This window comes from Pseudorca crassidens, chromosome X, assembly GCF_039906515.1.
Source record: "Pseudorca crassidens isolate mPseCra1 chromosome X, mPseCra1.hap1, whole genome shotgun sequence".
NCBI lineage: Eukaryota > Metazoa > Chordata > Mammalia > Artiodactyla > Delphinidae > Pseudorca > Pseudorca crassidens.
In genome coordinates, this window is record NC_090317.1 from 78,133,011 (window position 1) to 78,154,309 (window position 21,299).

The 21,299-nt window shown below is 46.6% G+C and overlaps 1 protein-coding gene across 2 annotated transcripts in view; it reads right to left on the minus strand.

Annotated features, from left to right (window-relative positions):
- The window catches only part of MSN (moesin), a 67,823-nt gene extending 57,515 nt beyond the window's left edge, over positions 1–10,308 (minus strand). Inside the window, exon 1 of one of the 2 annotated variants that reach the window (XM_067723187.1) lies at positions 10,095–10,308. In XM_067723187.1, the coding sequence (XP_067579288.1) occupies positions 10,095–10,106 (12 nt within the window). In that variant the 5' untranslated portion in view covers positions 10,107–10,308. Of the gene's footprint in view, positions 1–983; positions 1,060–10,094 lie in introns of those variants that run through there. The other variant, XM_067723186.1, reaches the window with a different exon arrangement.
- Positions 10,309–21,299: the final 10,991 nt, after the last annotated feature.

Genomic DNA, 21,299 nt, shown 5'->3' on the forward strand with positions numbered 1-21,299 from the left:
CTCTTCAGGTCCTGCTGGAGCACCTCTCCAAGTACCAGCAGAGAGGTGTAGTATAACCCTGAAGCAAAGTGGCAGATGTCCTCACCAAGCATATGCTAGATTGGCCAAGGCCCAGGTGCCAAGAAGAGTAAGGAACCTGAGGAAAAGGGCTTTACTCCAGTTATATATTTCTGATATTGTTGGTATTTTCAAGTCAGAGAAAAGAAAAATTCAAACGTAAAATGTTAAGTTACTTTTGCTCTCAACAAGGGAACTTCTATGGGTTAGTCAATCTCCCAGGAATATCTGCAAGGATAATTAGAGAGATGTTTGGCTCACTTAAAACCCTTGAAGATAGCAAAGATTTGTACACCTTAACTAAAGACAACCAAATTGGCTATTACCTTGACCCCCACCCTCCAACTGCATACCACAGTTTAGTCAACCCCAGTTAAAGATTACAACAGGTATACAACAGGTATATAGGAATACTCTTGGTATACTTCATCTAACCTTCAGGCTGAGATTTCTGAAAAAGGACAGGGGTGGGGGAGGGGGGAGGGGCAGATTAGACCAAAACAGTAAGATCAGGAACCTTATCTAAATATACTTCAGTGGAGAAAAACGAGCCTTGACCTTTCCCAGGTATTTAAGGGAGGCCAGGACTAAAGATAGGGAAGGAAATGCTGACCAAGCCCGATAGGTATGCCTTATTCCCCCTCCTATCTGCCAAATAAATATCCAGGAAAGGATTTCTCAGGGTTATACTTTGTTACGTATGACCAAATGCCCACATCTCAACTTTTCTCTCATTAGATCCGGATTGATACCCTGCCCACACAAAATATCTACCAAATTCCCACATAGAACGGTCCCCAGGGACAGGAAGAAACTTCAACCTTTGAAGTCACCTATCACAGGAGTTACCTGGCAAAGCATTACTACTAAGCAAACACAGTGGTAGGTCACCATACCAGTGGCCTAGGAGCTAACTCAACACTTACCTTATGCCACAACAAGCCCACTGAAAGGAGCATCAAATCTGGTTCTGTCATCAGGCACAGCCGAAGAGCTGTGCTTTGAAAGTTACCCAAAAGTTCTTTCTTCAAGTTTAAGGCCCAGATGCTCCAGCTGGGTCCTGGCCAGAAAATTCCACACTCTTCAACCTATCACAATCACACACGAAGAAATCCTCCCCTCATTTACATCCTTTCTCAAATACCTATGTCATAGCAAAGCCACTGAGAGAACTAAAAGCTGGTTTTAGGCTGCTGACCTAAAGAGAGTAATCACTAAGCTCTATTCCTTGGTTTAGCTCACATGGAAACATGAAGGAAGGAGCTGCTCACATACCCACTTGGGCAACAAAGACAACAAAATTTGTTTTAGTTAATTCACCGGATTCTGGAAAACCCAAGGTAGAGTCTCCCCCAACAGACCCCTTCAGAAGGGGTTTGCCAGTTGAGACAGGACTGTTGGCTCCAACTGACCCTATAAAAAGCAACTTGGTCTATGCTGACATGTACTCTGTGGCTTGTACAATCCACAATCCCTTCAAACAGTCAGCACATCAAGCCTTCCTTCATTTCAGACAAACTCATTTTCAAGAGAACACTGGCATAGGGCCACTTGGTTTACACCCACATACCAAAACTACATCACTGTCCCACCCAGAAAAGCCACTGCCCCCAAGTGTACACATCCTCTAAGGCCCTGTTCATGTCCCAATAAACTCCCTTCTTCTCAAAATCTATAGAAAATGTCATGTACACACTTTTGTCAAACTGTTTTTAAGTGAGTTAGCCCTAAATCTCCAGTTAAATAGGAGATCTATGAAGGCAGCAATTGTATCCTCCATTCATTTATTTGTATCCCTTATAGTAAATAGTACCTAGTAACCACTCAAATAACAGTGAGAATGCAGCTGCCTGCCTTCATTCTTACCATCCTACCTAGCACAGGGTTGGGCACATAGTAGTTCCATAAATAATAATAACTAACATTTGCATAGCACTGATTAGATAGATGCTAGGCACAGTTCTAAGCACTTTATAGGAATTGCCCTGTTTAATCCTTACAACAACCCTACGAGATAGGTACTACCATTATCTTCACTTTACAGTTGAGGAAAATGAAGCACATATGTTAAGTAACCTGCCCAAGGCTACAAAACTAGTTGGTCACAGAGCTGGGATTTGAATCCAAGCAGTCTGGTTCTAGAGTTTGTGCTTTTCACCAGTACTCTATGTTCCCTTTCTATAAAGGCCTAAAAAGTCCTTTTTTTGGCTAGCTACCTTCATCAGCCTTGGCCTACAAAACCTAAAGGTGAGTAGTGAGGGTTGAGGCCAGGACACTCCAGTCTGTATTCAAATGGTTGCAAAGCAGAAAATAGCGTCACCAAAGTGGAAGAAAGTACCATAATATTCACCTAACTCAAGGAACAAGACAAGCTGGAGCACTGAGTCAGAATACAAAGAGGTCAGAGCTCAAAATTTTAAATGGCAAAGAGAAAGTGGGGAACTTGGGTGAGGGGCAGGCAGGAAGAGAAAAAAGTCATTTTGAGGCCCCAGAAGAAGTGAGTCACCCGCTGACTGAAACTTGCTACAGCAGAAGCTATTTAGGGGAACTCCACTGTGGCCATATTGTTAATGTAATCACCACAGAGCCAATTCTCTGGACGTCTGTGTCTCATGGATGAAAAGAATCATCCTTCCAAGTCAGGCAAGTCCAGTGAGAGATCACTAACTTGGGAATCAGGAAAGCCAAGTTCTCCTTTCAAAACTGTTACCGAGGGACTTCCCTGGTGGTGCAGTGGTTAAGAATCCACCTGCCAATGCAGGGCACACGGGTTCGAGCCCTGGTCCGGGAAGATCGCACATGCCGTGGAGCAACTAAGCCCGTGCACCACAACTACTGAGCCTGCACTCTAGAGCCCATGAGCCACAACTACTGAGCACGCATGCCACAACTAACGAAGCCCATGTGCCTAGAGCCCATGCTCCGCAACAAGAGAAGCCACCGCAATGAGAAGCCCGCGCACTGCAATGAAGAGTAGTCCCCGCTCGCCGCAACTAGAGAAAGCCCGCACGCAGCAACAAAGACCCAACACAGCCATAAATTAATTAATTAATTAATTAATTGGTAAGGATAATCATAGCTATCATAAAAAACAAAACCTGTTACCAACTTCATGTGATCCTGAACAAGCGGGCTAACCTTTCCAGGTATGAATATGGGAAAGAAATAACTCTACTCAATAAAGACTCTTACTGGGACGTCCCTGGTGGTCCAGTGGTTACAAATCCGCCTTCCAATGCAGGGAACGTGTGTTTGATCCCTGGTCGGGGAATTAAGATGCAACATGTTGCAGGGCAACTAAGCCCGCACACCACAACTACTGAGCCCGCACGCTCTGGAGCCCGTGTGCCACAACTAGAGAGAAGCCCACACTCTGGAACAAAGAGCTCATGTGCTGCAACAAAAGATCCCGCATGCCGCAACTAAGACCCGACACAGCCAATAAATAAATAAAAATATATACATATATATATCTAAATAAAGACTCTTAAAACTGTGAAGTCTAGCCTCAAGCAGGAAAACATAGCTAGTCTCCTCTCCTTACCTCCCTTCAGTGCACATATCTACTTTCCACCACACTTTACAGCCAAAGCAAAACACTTACCTTCCTGGGAAGTGCTACAAAGAATCCCAAAAGCAAGGTCAGAGCCTGAACCATCTCAATTATCTCCATACAAAGTAACCTTTGAGATGAGCTCTACATACTCAGAACCACTGCTCTTCCCAGGACCATTTTAACACTATGGTCAAGTCACCCACAGCACAAAGGGCGAAAACACTGAGCACACTGCATCAAGTGCCATTTGAAAGGCAGACATTCAAAATTCCTCCCTTAATCTGGGACCAGGCAAGTTGGATTTTAGTCATAGCCTTATTACCAGTTCATTCAAATTACTTCTGTTTGTTGGACTTTGGTATCCCCATCTAAAATATAAACTAAACTTAAACTACAAAGTTTAAGGCCAGCTCCTTTGCTCTGTGATTCAACACTCCTGTGAGAAACCCAGACCACTCAGAACAATCAGCTAAAAGGGAAGCTTAAGGCTAAGGAAGCTCTTGGTCATCGTAAATACAGATGCATTTGAAATGCTGCACCCCACAACAGCCAGCCTTCAGCTCATTGGTGATAGATACCTTAGGAGGTCGGTTTATGCCCACCAGCTCCTCACTGTCTACCAGTATATCTAACTACCACACAGGTTAAAAGTAAACTTGAAATATAACTCAGTAGCTTCCTGGCCTCTCAGCGACAGTCAAGGAGAAGAAATGGGGGGAAACCCAGGAGGTTTTCTGAGTGTTTGTCTGAGGCTCTTCAGTCAACCCACAGCCTTCACAATATAGTCTCAGTTGGTTTCTTTCTTGTTCCTCAGACATAGCCCATAGACATAGGCCGTAGTCTGTAGCCTCAAGAGGAAACGGCCAAGAACACTCATGCCAGTGTTCGTGTCAGAGGTACTAATGAGACAAACCAATTCCCAAGCTAGAAACTCTCTATTCTGAACCCAGTACCCAGGAAGAAACAGCACTCCAGAGGTGTAGGGAGACAAGAAGATACATTTTAGCAAGTGCTGTTGAACTTTGTATTCTCAGCATAGCCTAGCACACTGCCTGGTACAAAGAAGGCACTCAAATGTTAAGGAAAGGATGTCTGAAGGAATAGACGTACCAATGGGAGGCTTGAGGTTTGTACCATCAAGGCTTTCAAGAACATCAGTACTGGAAGGGTCCCTAGAATGTATCTATTACTAGTACAGTTCTCTCATGACAAGCTGGAGAGACTGAGGGCCTGAAGAAAGACCTTGCCTAAAGGCCCACTTCATTTAGATCACTTTACTGAGGACAGGGAAGATGTTCTTCTTACATGGAAAGAGAAGAAGAAAAATTATCAGGTCAGTGTTACCTGCCGTTTCCCAACACCCACCTACCAAATCAATGGAGTCCTGAGCTAACCCTCCAAGTGACTGCTCCTGCACCACAAATCAGAACCTGGAACTGAAAAGTTTTTCAGCTCTATCAAGCATTAAATAGGAGGAGGGGGGCTTCCCTGGTGGCGCTGTGGTTGGGAGTCTGCCTGCCGATGTGGGGGACAAGGGTTCGTGCCCTGGTCCGGGAGGGTCCCACATGCCGCGGAGCGGCTGAGCCTGTGCGTCCAGAGCCTGTGTTCCGCAGCGGGAGAGGCCGCAGCAGTGAGAGGCCCGCGTACAGCAAAAAAAAATAGTCTTCCTTTAAAAAAAAAAAAAAAGGAGGAGGAATGAACAGCAAAACCAGTCAGTCACGACAAGACGACCTCCTTCACTTGACCAACAGACTTCCCCAAAAGGTATCACCTTTGTACTGTTTTCTTCAGGGGAAGAAGAGTAGAATGAGGTAGCAGGGAGAAAATATCATGAGTTAGGAAAGATATACATGATAAACTCAGTTCTATCTTTGAAAGATCAGAAACAGACTGTTCCCAACCTGTAATGATGCCAATTTTCAGCAACTCTAGCCGCTAAAGACCCAATCCTAGTAGTGTTGGTAGACAGATATTCTCCCTTCTGGGGACCTTGAGTTTTGAAATTCCAGTGACGGGGATTCCCAGGAAACTACAAAGGGACCTAGATATCCTGTTGCCAAGTAACACTTAGAAAAGATTTCAGAATAAATGTAGCTGTCAACTCATCTCATCCCTCTAGACAGAATTGGAATTGGAGTCAGAGAAATAGACCAGATGACCTCTGAATGTCCCTTCCAGCTCCACCATTCAGTAAAGCAATCTCCTGAGAGAAGGAAGAAAGAGAAAAGTAAGAAGAACACCCTCAAGGGCTTCCCTGGTGGCACAGTGGTTGGTAGTCTGCCTGCCAATGCAGGGGACACGGCTTCCATCCCTGGTCCGGGAAGATCCCACATGCCGCGGAGCAACTAAGCCCATGGGCCACAACTACTGAGCCTGCACTCTAGAGCCCGTGAGCCACAACTACTGGGCCCACGCACCACAACTACTAAAGCCCATGAGCCTAGAGCCTGTGCTCTGCAACAAGAGAAGACCCCACAATGAGAAGCCTGCACACGGCAACGAAGAATAGCCCCCGCTCGCCATAACTAGAGAAAGCCTGCATGCAGCAACGAAGACCCAACGCAGCCAAAACTAAATAAATTTTTTTTTAAAGTTTAAAAAAAAGAACACCCTTAAAACAAGCTATTGTTACAGGCAGCTAGATAATAATGAAGAGTTAGCAGACTTGTGACCAATACCATCTCTGTCACCCACTCATAGAGCAACCTTCCCTTCTCCAAGCCTTACATAGAGTATAGATTAGTTGGTACCTTCGAGGGTCCCACAAAGGCTCTCTTGCCACACTAGCCCCTCTTCCCAGAGAGCTATTCAAGGAGAAGCCTAAAGGAAATCCCCAAGATGGTTCCTGCTCTATCATCTAAACTTCACAGAGGGCCAAGTGAACTGGAGAACCGAAGAAGTGGACAAATGCAGGATCCAAAGAGTAGTCTCTCTCACATAACCTCCATTCCTGATCCTTTGTCCACCCCTGAAGTCTACAGGCAGGGAAGGGTTAAGAGACTGATATTCTGCCTCCTATTCAGCAAGTACCACTTTAGTGCCACTCGAGTGGCTCAAGTAATGCTAGGAATGGCAGGAGAATAAACAGTCCACACAGCCCCTGTTAAAGTTTAGCTGAATGCAGACCCAGAAGCCTTCAGATACTTCAAGGAGCTGGACTCCTTACATCTGCTCACATGCATGGTCCCATCAATGACCATTTGATCACCTTTCCCCTGACCTGTCGAGCTAGAGCTAAAAACTCAGCAAACTGAAGAGGTTTTACGAAGACTGATCCTCTAACTAAGTCCCAGATTCAAATCCTAGCTTCACTACTGACTTGCTGCATCATTCTAGGTCAGTCCCTCCTATCTGTGGGTCTCAGTTTCGCCATCTATACAATGAGAACAATTGGACTTGACAATTGTGAAGAGCCTTTTCGACTCTAGTAAACCAAAAACTCAAGAACATCTTGAAAATTCAAAACAGTCACTTTTTAGGGAATCCAAGAGTCCCAAAGACTTTGTGATCTAAAAAAGTTAAAGAGGGTAGGGAGGGGAAAAAACTTTTTTTTTTTGTTTTACAACTGTCTTATCATCATCACAAAGTATTGACAGTAGTTAATAAACTTCTTCATTCTGGCTACTAAAGCAGACTCAGGAAACTGGCAAGTAGAAGCACAGAATCCAAGAACTGGTTGTGGGGACGGGCGTGTAGAGGGGCATGTTTTAACAGATTTAAAGGTAGCTGGGTGACTAAGGGAGAAAATTGGCTGTAAAAGTGAAACTAACCCTAGACAGACTGTAGACATCGTTCATATGAATGAATGGATTTGATTTTTCCACTACCTTCCCTATCTGTCATACTCCAGAAATAGCCTAAAGCACACTAGTAAAGAAGGAATAGAGAATAAGGAATTTTTTCTCTTCATTAAAGTTACTAGCTGGTATGCAGTGAACTAGAGTGTGCCCCTGGATGCCTCAGCATTGGGATAAGGAATGAGAAAAGTAACATGAGGCACTTTGTGACACCTCAAACTCTCACCAGGAGACCACACAAATGCCAACCTTGGTTACTTTGCCCAAATCATCTACTTCCTTTTATCTGAGGACCAGAAGTCCTGAGAATAGGGGCCAATTTGCTTTGAGCAAGAGAGGGGGCTCAACTTCAAAAATCCTTCACTGAGTGAGAATAGAGGGTCAATGGAATGAGCATCAAAAAGCACAGACCCCGATCTTGGTTCTGTCACCATGTGCCCTTAGGTGGTAAGTCCTTTCCTGTTAGGCCTAAATATCCTCATTAGTTGAGAGAGAGAGAGATACTAGATAGTGTCTGAGATCTCTTTCAGGTTAAGATTCTATGGTCTTAACAGGCATGATATAGTTGTTTCTCCTAAAAGTTGACCATTCCTTACTTGGGACAGGTCCCATTGCCCAGGTGGGCGTCACCCAGGTGGGCTCAGGAATTTCGTAACCATCGCAACATGGTGGGGAGGGAGATTAAGAGTCAGGTAGGGGGTGTAACGCTGAAACTTTTTCAGGCAGGGTCGTCCTTTGTCCTTGAAGCACCATTGTCCTTGGAGTACCACAATTCCTTGAGCCAAACAGCATAGGAAATTCTCCAAATCTGCCAGTCTATCAAAATTCAGCCCTCTCCTTCCAATATGATTCAAGTTTCAGTCAATCTGTATAAAACTACTTTCAGTACCCTAGGCCTGACCTCAAACAGCTCATACTCCAATCTCTCCACAGCAGGAAAAAGATCACCATGCTGTCGTCTTTGCCACTTTTGACTGAGACAGGATGGTTTAGATAACTTTGAGATAATTTCCAGGCCCATTAAGTTGCACATAAATGAGAGATATCTCAGGATTGAACAGGAGACATGTCACTAAAGAAAAGCGGTTGTGGGGCACAGTCTATTCCCAGAGATCCACCCACCTATTTAGGCAAAGCCACATCTGAAAACGAGTCAAAGAGTCAACCACAGAGAGATAAAGCCAAAGAGAGGCTTCTGGAAGGATTTTTATAATCCTCTGTGATAGCAGAGACTGCCCTCCCCCCTTTTCAAAACCATTCTGTCTCACTTTGTGTGTATGTGGGGCGGTAGAAGGGGGTGTGTGGAAAAGCCCCATGTCATAAAACCATTAGCAACTGAAAAGAGAGAGAAGGTAGAAGTACACACTTGTTGAAACCTTGGTGTTTTTGAAGGACAGGTTCTGGAAAGGCAACAATGACTTTGCAGTAAGGCTGGAACACAGCAATGTGGCAACTAAAGCTCAGCACACACCAAAAGAACTGGGCCCCCCACTCCTCTCTTTCAGGGACCCTCAGTCCTTCTCAAGGCCACTAGTCACTATCTCAGCTCTACAAGGCTCAGGCAGTCCTAGGGAGAGGGGTCTGGGATAACTGCAGAGCCTAAGCCAGTGCAACAAGTTGCCTGGCCTAAGGGACTCAAGCTAGGGTGGTCACCCAGCTTTCCTGAGCAAGGGAAGAGCCTCAGCAGCCATTTGGCATGACTTGCACAAAAGCAAGCAGGGCTCATTATTCAGGCACACCCCTCCCCCCTCCCTCCTGGGCATCCGGCCCCCCCTAGGCCCCACTCCCAGGAGGCTTCTTCTCTTCTCAAAACAGCCAGTAGGGTGGAGACCAGATCCTTAGAAGCTACCACCACCCTAGAAAGGTGTGGCCCCACTGGAGAGTCCACACCTCACAGAATAGTACGGAGTGAATAGGAGGAAATAGAGAGCCAGTAAGTAATGGGAAAGGCAGGGATTTGGCGAGTGGAGAAGAGGAAGAAACCAGTCTTCTCCCCGACCCGCCCCCCACCGCGCGCGTCCAGCCGCCCCCCAACCGCGCGCGTCCAGCCCGCCCCGCCTGCAAAGTCTTCTTGCCTCCCTTCAGACTGGTGCCTAGTGAAGTGTTAGCGCTCCCGGTTAAGAGCAAGCGGCCTCGATGAGTCCACAACTCTCTCCTCCCCTCCTAGTGGGAAACAGCTGAAGCCGCCTGGGGAGGCTGTGGGAAAGGTGAGTGGGGTTACGGGATCCGCCCTGAGCAGCTCCCACCCTCCTCCTTGCTTCTCGGTTCCCATGGCCCCTCCTGGTCAGTGGCAGCCTCGCCCCATAAAAGCGCCAATTCCTGGACTGGGGTAAGTGTCCTCTTCCGAACCAGAGTCCTCTCCCCTGCGCCCAGGGCCCGTCAGGGGTAAAAGGAGACCTTGGGCCCCCAAGGAAGCCTTCCCTACTGTGGCAATCCAAACACAAGGAACTAGAATCTTTGAAAGAAACCGGCCCGCCCGGCCCACACTTCTATCCCTGGACCCCTTTACCCGCGAGGGCGCGCCAGACCCGGACTCCACTGCCGCCCCTCCCCACGCCTGGCCTCGGCGGAAGGCGCGGCATCGCGAGCGGACGCGCGGCTGCCCAAGTCCCCGGCCATCGGCGAGGGGCTATGAGGGTCCGCAAGAGCCCCCGGGGTCGGAAGCGCCCATCCCCGGCACTCACCGTCTTGGGCATGGTGGCGGAAAAGGCGGCGGAGTTGGTGAAGTTTGGCTGGGAGCTGTCGGACGGCGCTGAGAACGCAGTACACAGGGCTCGGACTCCGGGGACTGGGGGTTCGGACTGGGTCTCTCGCCAGCGTCGGGGCGACTGCTCCGCTTCCTGCTAACGGGCCACGACTTCACAAACCCCACCCAGGAAAGAGCCGCCCCCGTCGCACCGCCCGCTCCTTTATGTGGCCCGGCTTCCGCACCGCTCCCCGCCCTCGCGCCCGCCTTCTAGCCGGCCGCGGGCCTCGCCCCGCCCAGCCCAGCCCTGCCCTGCCCTGCCTGGCCACACCAGCTACTTGGGGGCCAGGCTGGGCCTGGGCGCCCCGGTGGGGGCTCTCACCCCTCACCTGGGCCTCCCTGCCCCTCTCCCACCCCCTTCACGGCCCCTGGCCCTCAGCATCCGGGCCATTCGGCCCCACCCCCAAGTAGGGCTGGGCCCTAGGCCGCACCCTGGAAAGAGGCTTACAGCTCTGACTGCAACTTTCCACTAATGGGGAGCTCACTACCTGTCAAAACTCTCCGTTCCTACTCAAGACGGCTCTGACTCTCAGAAAGTTCTTCCCGTGTGTATTTGAACTCCTCTGTGGCTCCGCCTATGGATCTCAGCTCTGCTCCCTGAGACAACACAAATCCCCTGCTGTCCCTAACTCCTCAGAAGTCTGAAGATCCCATATCCCCCTGAAACTTCTTTTCTCTTGGCTAAACTGCCTCAGCTTCTCCAACACTTCATCAATTCTCTTCTGTAGGATTCTATATCGCTTTTCCCATCATATTTCAACCCCATCCTTGCTCAATCCTCATTTTTATCAGAATTGGGCTCCTTTTTCCCATATCTGTCTCTATTCACTTTCCTTCCTACAAATCCCAGTCTCCACTTTCTTCAAATCCTGATCCTATAGCCCCCACAACACATTCACTGATACCTGATTCACTGTCTGATAATTCCCCCAGGTTAGATGCACCCCCAGTCCACTCCTTTGAGATATGTCTGCCAGCACCCTTTCTGCTTCTTGTCAAGGTCACAGAATCCCAGGATAGAGGTGTTCTAGACTGTAACAGTCATCTAGTTAAGTCTGAGCTTTAGTTTGAAAGTGACGGGCCATAGTTCTTTTTTCTACTATCCACTGGTAATTGTGCGGAGGCACGGTCTGAGTATTCTTTGTGAGGTAGGGTAACACATACCTCAGGGATGATGAGCCAGCTTGGGGCAGTGAAAAGGATATTTGAGAGGGATGGTCGGGACACCTGGATTTTAGTCATAACTTTGCCATTAACTCACTCTCTGATCACTGTGTAGCCTTGGGTAAGTCCCTTCCCCTCTCTGGGCTTGAGTTTCCCCTTCTGTAACAAGAAAGGGCTGAACTCCTGGGCTTCCAAGGTCCTTTCCCACTCTGACATTATAAAAGGATAACAAAGGAAGTAGACTTCCTAGGACAATAGATGAGTCTAGCAGGGTTGCATAAAGACTGGCGTTGCATTTGCTCTCAGGAATCAGCAGTCCTATTCACTATGCTTTCCCAGCTCAACAGGGTCCATGCATCAATGTACCTCAGCTTCTCTCAGTGCTGTCAAAATCCATTGATATGTGCTAGGGAAAACAGAGTTCCCTGCCCAGACCATTTTCTGGAGCTGAGCAGTTGACCCAAGGAAGAGCAGCACTCCCCAGAAAGCCTCAGCAGCATGGGTAGCAATGGCATCAATCACATTCCTTGACATTGTCATGGCCTTTTTCTCCCAGGAGTTCAAGGAACTCACTGATTCCCTCATTCATATTCTAGAGCTCACAGGGGCCTGGAACTAGGCTAAGTGCCTAAAGCGGGAGGAGAAATTGATTGGAAACTCCAACTTTCATTGTCCATCCTGGAAAGTGGAAACCCCCTGTGTGTCATTCCCCACATCCCATGCCAACACACCCCCTGCTCCAAACACAGACACATAAGAGACCTGATTAGGGAGTGTCAAGCATCTGAACACAGTATTAAAAGGGAAAAGAGACACAGGAGTTCAAGTGAGGGAAGGGAAGTCAAAAGGTAGGGAAGCAAGGAGGTTGATGGAAAGAGGGGCTGAGAGAGGAGGTGGTTAGCCCCCTGGGGAGAAGGGTGGGGAAATGGGAGGAGACTGTTTAGTCTAGCCCCCATTCAGGTCAAGGGAACTGAGGATCCAAAAGAGGAAAGAACTTACTCAAGATCAGGCAACTAGTGTGGAGAATGGATTCAGGGGTAATAAAGAAGACAAAGGGCTCAGTTAAGCTGTTTCTGTAATACAAGCAAGAATTTTTGAAGGCTAGAATCAGAGGAGTAGTGCTGCCGCCACTTCACCAGACAGAAGTTTGTTATGGTGATTATAGTCAAGCAGCTGGACATTGCTTGAAGGTTAGACTTGAAACCTCCTGGCTAGGAGGGACCCATATTTGATATTTCCATGTCTCCAAAGCAGAGCAGAGGCAGCTGAGGTGCCCTCTTGTTCTTCAAGATGGCCAGGGAAACACACCTTTGTTTTTACCTCTTTGTAAAATACTTCATGCCTATATGGCCAGAACTAATCTCCCTCACCCACCCCACACCCTAACATGATCCCATGTGAATTGAGTTAGCTCAATCTTCTTGGGGCCAGAGTAATCCCAATACTTAGCTTTAGACATGATGAGGTTTATGCCAGTGTTTGTAGAGAGAAGACATGGGAGTAAGGGCTAAACATCCCCACATATGTTGGCTGGGTGAGGGAAGTAAGAGGTATGAAGATACTTGGGGTTTTTTTGTTTGTTTGTTTTTTGTTTTTAATAGTGTGCTCGGGGCACACTATCACCTATTCTGCCTTTTATTAATTTTATTTATTTATTTTTGCTGTGTTGGGTCTTTGTTTCTGTGCGAGGGCTTTCTCTAGTTGTGGCAAGCGGGGGCCACTCTTGATCGCGGTGCGCGGGCCCCTCACTATCACGGCCTCTCTTGTTGTGGAGCACAGGCTCCAGACGCGCAGGCTCAGTAGTTGTGGCTCACGGGCCTAGTTGCTCCGCAGCACATGGGATCCTCCCAGACCAGGGCTCGAACCCGTGTCCCCTGCATTAGCAGGCAGATTCTCAACCACTGCATCACCAGTGAAGCCCAGACACTTGGGTTTTTAGAAGAGCTGAATTCAAAGTTCAAGGAGGAACAGGCAACTATTTTTCAAGCAGTAAAGCTAGGTGAGGGGCAGTGCAAGGACATTCTGAAGCTGGAGTCCAAAGAAGCGGGGGTGGAGGGGGGGATCTGAATCAGGGGGTAGGAGATACAAAAGGAGAAATCTGACCTGTGCTTTAGGGCCATACATGGGTTCAAGTGGAAAGGCTCAGGATTCCTCGGAGGCTGGGACTGTTCCAGAGCTGCCCCACATCTGGATGTCAGAGTCAAGGAAATGGCAAGCAGGAACTGAGTAAGTCTGATTTATGTGAAAGCCTATGCCAAGCTCAAGAGAGAAATGAGATTGGACTTGTAATCACTTCCCACTCAAGATATAAGCTCACTGCAGTAAAGAAGCTTCTGCATTCTAAATGGTATTCCTCTTTCAGAGGACACAATAGTGCAGGAGAGGCAATATCAGAGAGGAACTGGGTAGGGTGCAGTCCTGAATCCCAAGAATACTTTGACTAAAGAAGCATTCCTCCCCAATCCATTGGATGGTAACAGTTAAAAGTTCCCCTTCACTCAGAACTTTCTGAGGACTGCTTTTCATTTTCATCATTGTTAGAAAGTCCTTCTTTACATCTAAATTAGATCTCTTCTGCTTCACTCCACACAATTGCTCTTGGCTGATGCTTGGGTAAGGAATTAACTAAGCCTCTAAGTTGCTCTTCTCCTTCATTCATAGAAGAGAAATTTAACAGAGAGGTGAGGACAAACATAAGCTTAAGGCTATGCACTCAGAGTCCTTCTCTCTCTCTCTCTTAATTCCCCTGGATCAGCAGCCCAAGCACTAGGCTAGCTGTGCTCTTTACACAAACAAGAAAATAAGCAGAAGGATATACTCTTGTCTCCCCAAAGGTAAGAGGTCCTCTTGTCATAATATGGCTGAGAGTAAAAACTGCAGCGGTAGAGAAGTCTTGCTTTTAACCATCCTCAATCTTCTACCTACTTCTTGGAAACAAAAGCTAGGGTTTGGTTTAAAGAAGAGAAGATATCATTAATGAGGCACTTATCGTGTGCTGAGCAAGGGGGAGGCCATTTCAATACCTAACAAGAACCTTTAAGGGTAGAAATGAGGAAATTTAGGGTCTAAGGAGTTATCTAAAAGTCACACAATTTGTTGTTGGTGGGACTGGGATTTGGGGCCCGGTCCTGTGAGTCCAAGGTCCACCTTCTTTCCACCAGTCTGACCTGTGACCTTCTCAGTCCCTAGCTGTGACCAGGCAAACCCGAGGAAGGAGATGGATTTTAAGATTCATATCACCCCTGCACCTCAGTGGTCAGACTAGACAGCTTGAGAGAATGGGTGTGTAATAATAATAAACAGTGGTAATATGGCATCTTGCCAATATAAAGTGCCTGGGAATATTTATTATTAATCCTACAAATGGACCACAGTGAGAGGGAAGAGAGTTTCTCTCTGGCTTTTCCTCTTAGTAGTAAGGCTGGAAGCTTTTTGAGAGCTTCCCCCAGCCAGCCAATATCAAGTCAGTTTGAGCCAGTGCCATCTTGGAATGTGAAATTAGCCCTGCAGAGAGGGTCTCCCAGTGGAATCACTAGCTCCCAGCCCTACCCCCAGCAGCCAGTGACCAGCAACCACACCTGTGTCTGGTCTGCCTATGGGGCCCAGAGAGAAAACAGCCCGCTGAGCACATGGCCCTTCCTTCTGTGAACAACCCACAATTTAAACTCAATACACTTAGAAGGAAACTATCCATCTGTCCATCCTACCATGCCTCCAGCGGTGACCAGGTGCCTGCTGGGTGCCCAGTTCTATGTGAGGCTCTGCAAGGGGTACTCACCCACTTCCTCCCCAGGAGCTCTCCTTCCCAACCGCTCTGTGTTTGTTGGTGGTTTTGCTGTTAGCGCCGTCCTTTGTATGCACGATGTCGTCATCTTTAACTCCCCTCTGCCTTCCCCTCTACCATCTGATCACCAAGCCCTGCTCTCTGTCTGTCTGTCCTTCATAGCTTCTCTCCCTCCCATCGCTGCTGCCAGTGCCCTAGGTCAGCCCTCACCGACTCTCCCTGGTCTCCCTGACTCCAGGCTGCCCCACCCAGGCCATCCTCCACATGGTCACCATGGTGATCTTCAGAAATGCAGCCTTCACCTGTGCTTGAGCACACGTCAGATGACCCCCTCCACCCAACACACACACACTTAACCTTTGCAGGCTTCTCTTGCTCCCACAGCTGCTCAGCACAGCCCTTCCGCTCGAGCCAGGCTACTCTCACCGCATGCACACAGCCCAGTGTGCTCCCTCTTGTCTCTGCACAAAGCCTTCCCTTGATCTCTCCTGCCCTCCTTGTGCTCTCTGCCTCCCCCCAGCTCCTGTAGTGCCCAGGTCTGCATTGCTCATCTGGCCTCCCGCCCACATTCTGCTTTGTCTTGTCAGCTGCTGCTTTTTTTTTTCTTTTCCTCCATCCCAGGCTGGGCTGTAGTTGTCCCTCAAAAGGGATCACACTTTGTGTTCCATGCAGAAGGAGCACAGCACACTTTCAGGCATATCTTTAGAGCTCAGGATAGATTGCTCAGCTAAAGAGAGGGATCTACTATTCTCATGTCCAACCCTAGAAGCCTATCAACTGGTATTATGTGCAGATTCTCTGAAGGCCCAAGTTCCCCCTTACACTGCCTCAAATTCTCCTGTTAGGAGACAAGACCAATGAATAGAGCCTTCTATTCCTATCTCATTACTCCTCCCCCCATTCACAGCTCTATTTGTGGGGGTGGGCTGGGGGTGTGTGTGTGCATGCGCCAGCTCTACTACCAGTCTATCTTAGGGAAACACTCTATTGTTCACAAAGAGGCATCTATAAGGACATTTACTACAATACTATAATAATAAAAAGAAACAACCTAAATGTTCATCACTATGGGACTGACTATATACATGGTATAGCCATACAACAGGATGTTATTCAGCCTTTTAAAAGGATGAACTACTATGAAAAGACTTTTTTAAAAATCTACTCTGAAATCACAGAACAGTATGAATAGTATGATACCATTTATGAATTAAAATATCTATGTTTTTATAAATATGTTTGTAAGTCCCCAGAAAAGGGGAAAGATGCACATGAAATTGATACTAGTTGTTACCTCTGGAACGGGGACTGGGATTTTAGAGGAGAGTAAAGGGAGAATTTTTCCTTCTTAATATATATATTTTTATACTATTTGAGTTTTTCAATGAGCCTGAAAGAAAGAAAGAAAGAAAGAAAAAGAAAGAAAGAAAGAAAGGTGAGTAGGAGGAGGAAGAAGAGAAGGAAGAAAAAAATCTGGGAGGGAATGTGGATAGGTTGGGCAACAGAGTCAGGATCCAAAAAGTTTATGACAAGCCCGAGTGATGGTAAAGCTTAAAAGGATAACAGATGTAAAGGTTGTGCTTGGGTCCAAATAATCACCTTGTGAGGAAAAGATGGGAAAGATGTGACTTAGCAGCAGTATGGCTAAAAAGACCTCTGAGGTTTTACTTGTTAATAAACTACGTGAACGTTAGCAGTGAGCTGTGGCTGCCAGGAGAGTTAATTCAAACTCAGAAGGCTAATTTTTAGGGGGAAGGGGACAGTCCTGCCTTTTGCTTCCCTGGTCTGAGCCCATCTGATGACTGTATCCTTCTGTGCACCCCTCTTTAAGGGAGAGACACACACACTGGGGTATATGTCCATGTGAGCTAGCTGGGGAGAGAGCTGGGCCCAGGACACATGAATAGTTGGAGGATCTGAGGTTGTTTGACCTTGGGAAGATTCAAGGAGATGTTGTCTATGTCTTTGGACTGCTAAATGCCCACCTTAAGAAAGAAGGAACAGACGGGCTCCATATGACCCCAAAGGGCAGAGCTCAGAGAAAGCTATGATGGATGCAAGGAAGAAGGTCCTTATGGTCATATCTGTCTAAAACTGGAAATGGCCACTCAATGAATACTGAAGTCATAATTGGAAGTGTGTGAGCAAAGGTTGGATGACTACACACTGTGGGTGGTTGAAGAGGAGATTGCTATACTTTGAGAGTCTATGAAACCAGCATGTTAAAAGCTTCAAGTAAAAACAGGGCTATTTTCAAATCATTATTTCATTTACTCCTAAGAAAAACTTAGGTAGACTTAGGTAGACAAAGTAGGTATCAATCTTTATTTGACAGATAAGGTAACTGAAATTCAAAAAAGTTAGGGCACTTGGCCATGATCACACTACAAGTAAGGACTTGAAATTAAGCCATTTGACTTTATTATTCATCCATCCATTTTTTAAATTCATTCAGAAAATGAGTGTGTGTGTGTGTGTGTGCTTATTATACACAAGGCACTGTACTAAGCCCCAGGGATATAGACATGAAAAGACGGAAGAAATCCCCACTCTCACAGAGCTCATTGCCCGGTGGGAGAGACAGAGAAGAAACAGAAATAATGTGTTCTTTCCACTACTCCCCACATCCTAAGTGTTGAGGTATAGGGATCAAAGGTTTCATCTCAGCAGGGCCAATTGAAATCATTGGCCCGTCATGGAAAGCTCCTATGCTCTGTAAAAGGAGCCCATAGGTGAGTGGAAAAGGAACAGAAGGAAGGATAACTCGTGGGTTTGAACAGACTCTTCCCCTCATTACTGAGGCCTCCATAAAAGTGCTGCTCAGCACCTTCTGCTGGTGGCTTTGTGCATTTATATATGTATTAAGCCATTTGACGTTATTATTCATCCATCCATTTTATTCATTCAGAAAATGTGAATGCATATTTGTACCATATAGAGATAGGCATATATGCAGCAAGATAGCAGCATGAATTTTTGTATGTGTATGGGAGAGAGAAAGAAAGCACCACATAGAATGCAGCATGAGATAGTATAAAAGAGCACTGAATTTGAAGCCAGAAGACCGGGTTTTAGCCTCAGTTTTGCCATTTACTAGTTCGATAAATTTAGGCAAATCAATTGATTAACCCCAAGCCTCAGTTTCCTCATCTGTAAAAATTGAGGTAATAATAATTGATACCTTCCAGGATTGTTGTCAAGAAGATATATAAGGTTGAACATGAGAAGTATTTTGCAAACCATAAGGTACTTGCATGTGGAAAAAGGATGGTCATAGCTGTGTTTATTTGGGGTAGAAATGCATGTTCCAGGGTTTTCCTGGGTCCAGATGTGCCTCTATTTGGTCATATGTGTATTGTCTATATGCTCCCATACTTGTCTATTTATGCATTTGCATGTATGTGTGTGTATTTCCAAGTGAGTGACATGTAGGTTCATCCTCCTGAAATACTTTTTCTTTCCTTAATCCCTAGTCTCAGACCAGAAAACATTCTAACATTCTTTTACCTGAGAAATGTAGGTCTCAAACATCCCTAACTATATTTCAAGAGCTCTTCCCCTTCTTCCCACCGCCCCCCAATGCACTGGGTATGTTCAACCCAGCCATTTGTATACATGCAGATGAGAGCCCATATGTGGATGTTTCTCAATGGGGAAAATGCGGGGCCTTCCCCTGGGTTGGACATGCCTTTCAGAGCCAGACACATCATGTGCTCCTTAACCTCCCCAGTGGCTCTAGATGATGTGCTGCTGGTGGATGTAATGCCTCAGGGGAAAAAGAGGAGCTGTTCCCCACTTCCCCTCACACAAACACCACTCCCCAACCCTTTCAGCCTCCCCTTCTCAAAGGCTTTGGGATTGGGAGCTTGAGAAGTCTGGCTCTACTTTCCTCAGATCAACAAAGCCTCAAATGTACTGCCAGATGTCCCAAGACCTCTGGTCAATTATTCTGAATGTCAGAATGTTTGGGAGAAGAGAGAGAGCCCTGTGTTTAACTCATAGAAACACTGAATCTTAGAACTGGCATGGTCCTTCATCACTTCCTAATCCCACCTCTCTCACATCCTTGTGAAAGGATGAAAACAGAAATCAGAATCCTGAAATATCACACCTTTAACGTCATCTAGGGTACATGTCCCCATTTTATATGTGAGCACATAAAGACCAAGAGAAGCAAATGAACTTGCTCAGGGAAAAACTTAGCTCTCCTGAGTCCCAGGCCAGTGTTCTTTCTGCTGGATCTCCGAACTCAAGAGCAATAAGGGTCAAGCAAGTTAGGAGAAAAGAGGAATGGTCCTACAGTCCTGTTGCTTTGGGGATATCTCCTGGAAATAGAAGCTGAGTGGTTCTTGGGGAGGGGAATAAAGGTACAGAAGCATGCTGGTGAGTCTCTCTGCCGAGAACAAACCTGGACAAATTACCTACCATGGCTCAGCGGAGTATCTGACACCCAGGAAAAATGTGGGCTCTCTTGTCTAGCAGTTGATCTGGAAACTGAGTAGGTCTTATTCCTCCTGTGACATGAATTCCAGATCTCCAGCCAAAGCTCCTGACATCAAGGATTGTGGCTTGCATTCTCTCTTCATCTCCCAGAAACGCGCCCAACTCCAGGCCTCCTGATTGATGATGCTTGCCATTGAGATGAGATCATCCTGGCTTCCTGGGCAAAAGCCTCTGTCTGGATCTACCCACTGGCTGGATGTGTCCTTGAGCTGCAAGTACACCAGTCCTTTGGTGCTCCACATTCTGATTGTCCCCATCTTCTAGGGAGTTGAATCAGCACAGTACACTGCAGGGCTCATGGGGTTGCCTGCTGGTCTAGGGGGGCTGCTTCTCATCCTTATGCCTCTGACCTCATAGACTACATGGAGAATGGAGGTGGAGGCAATGAAACCCCTTCACCTTATCACATTTATTTGATTTACTTCTGTGAGGTATTCTGCTCCTACTTGAGCTCTCCCACTCTTTAGGAAAGGCTGGACTTGGGCTACTTCCACTTACCATTCAGTGTCATACTTTTTCAACTTTGGGGTCTTTGCAGATGCCTTTCCTTCTGCCTGATACACTCTTCCTGGAACACTCTTCCTCTAGCTATCTGCATAGCTGGCTCCTTCCTTTCCTTTAGGTCTCAGCTTAAATATAATTCCTTTCTTTGTCCGTCCTTTCTAAAGTAGAATGCCTTCTGTCCCCACCTCCCCCCAAAAAACCCTTTATTCTCAGAGATTTGTTTCCCCAGCACTTACTATAGTTTGCAATAATGTATTTTATCTATGTATTTGCTTATTTAATGTCTACCTCTCTGCAGCAGGCAGAATAACAGAATAATGTCCCCCCCAAAATGTCCACCTCCTAATCACCAGAACCTGTGAATATGTTATATTTTATGACAAAGAGGAATTAAGGTTGCAGATAGAATTAAGGCTGCTAATCAGCTGACATTGAGATGGGGAGATTATCCTGGATTATCCAGGTGAGCCCAATGTCATCACAAGGGTCCTTATAAGTGGAAGAGCAGAAGAGGAAGGCACAAGAAGATGTCAGAGTGATGTGATGAGGATTCAACCTGCCATTGCTGACTTTGAAGATGGAGGAAGGGATCACAAGTCAAGGAATGCAGACAGTCTCAAGAAACTGGAAAAGACAAGAAAACGGATTCTCCTCCAGAGTTTCAGAAAGGAACGTAGCCCTGCTGACCCATTTTAGATTTCTGACCTCCAGACTGTAAGAGAATAAGCTAGTGTTGCTTTAAGTCTTTAAGTTTGTACTAATTTGTTATAGTAGCCATAGAAAACTATTACACTCCCCGTTAGACCATAATTTTGATGAGGGCAGGAACTAGGTTCTGCTTACCATCGTAGCCCCAGCATGCAATATAGTGCCTGGCACAGAGTAGGATCTCAATTAACACTGGTTGGTTTTGATAATGAATGGAGCCTGGGCATGCCTTATGCCCCACAAACCCTCCCTCCATAATGCCCCTCAGTGTGGGGTGGCCTTCTCTTCAAGGGGCTGAGCCCAAGAGAGGCCAGTAACTTCCCAGCCAGTGTTTGGTAGGAGAAAGAAACTAGAAGCCTGGAAACACATCTTTTATTTCTAAGAAAAGGAAGCCTGTGAACTCTATATCAACCACCTGTCTATCCACACAGGAATGTACAGATGTTCTTTTTCACACTTTCTTATATACAGATGCTGATT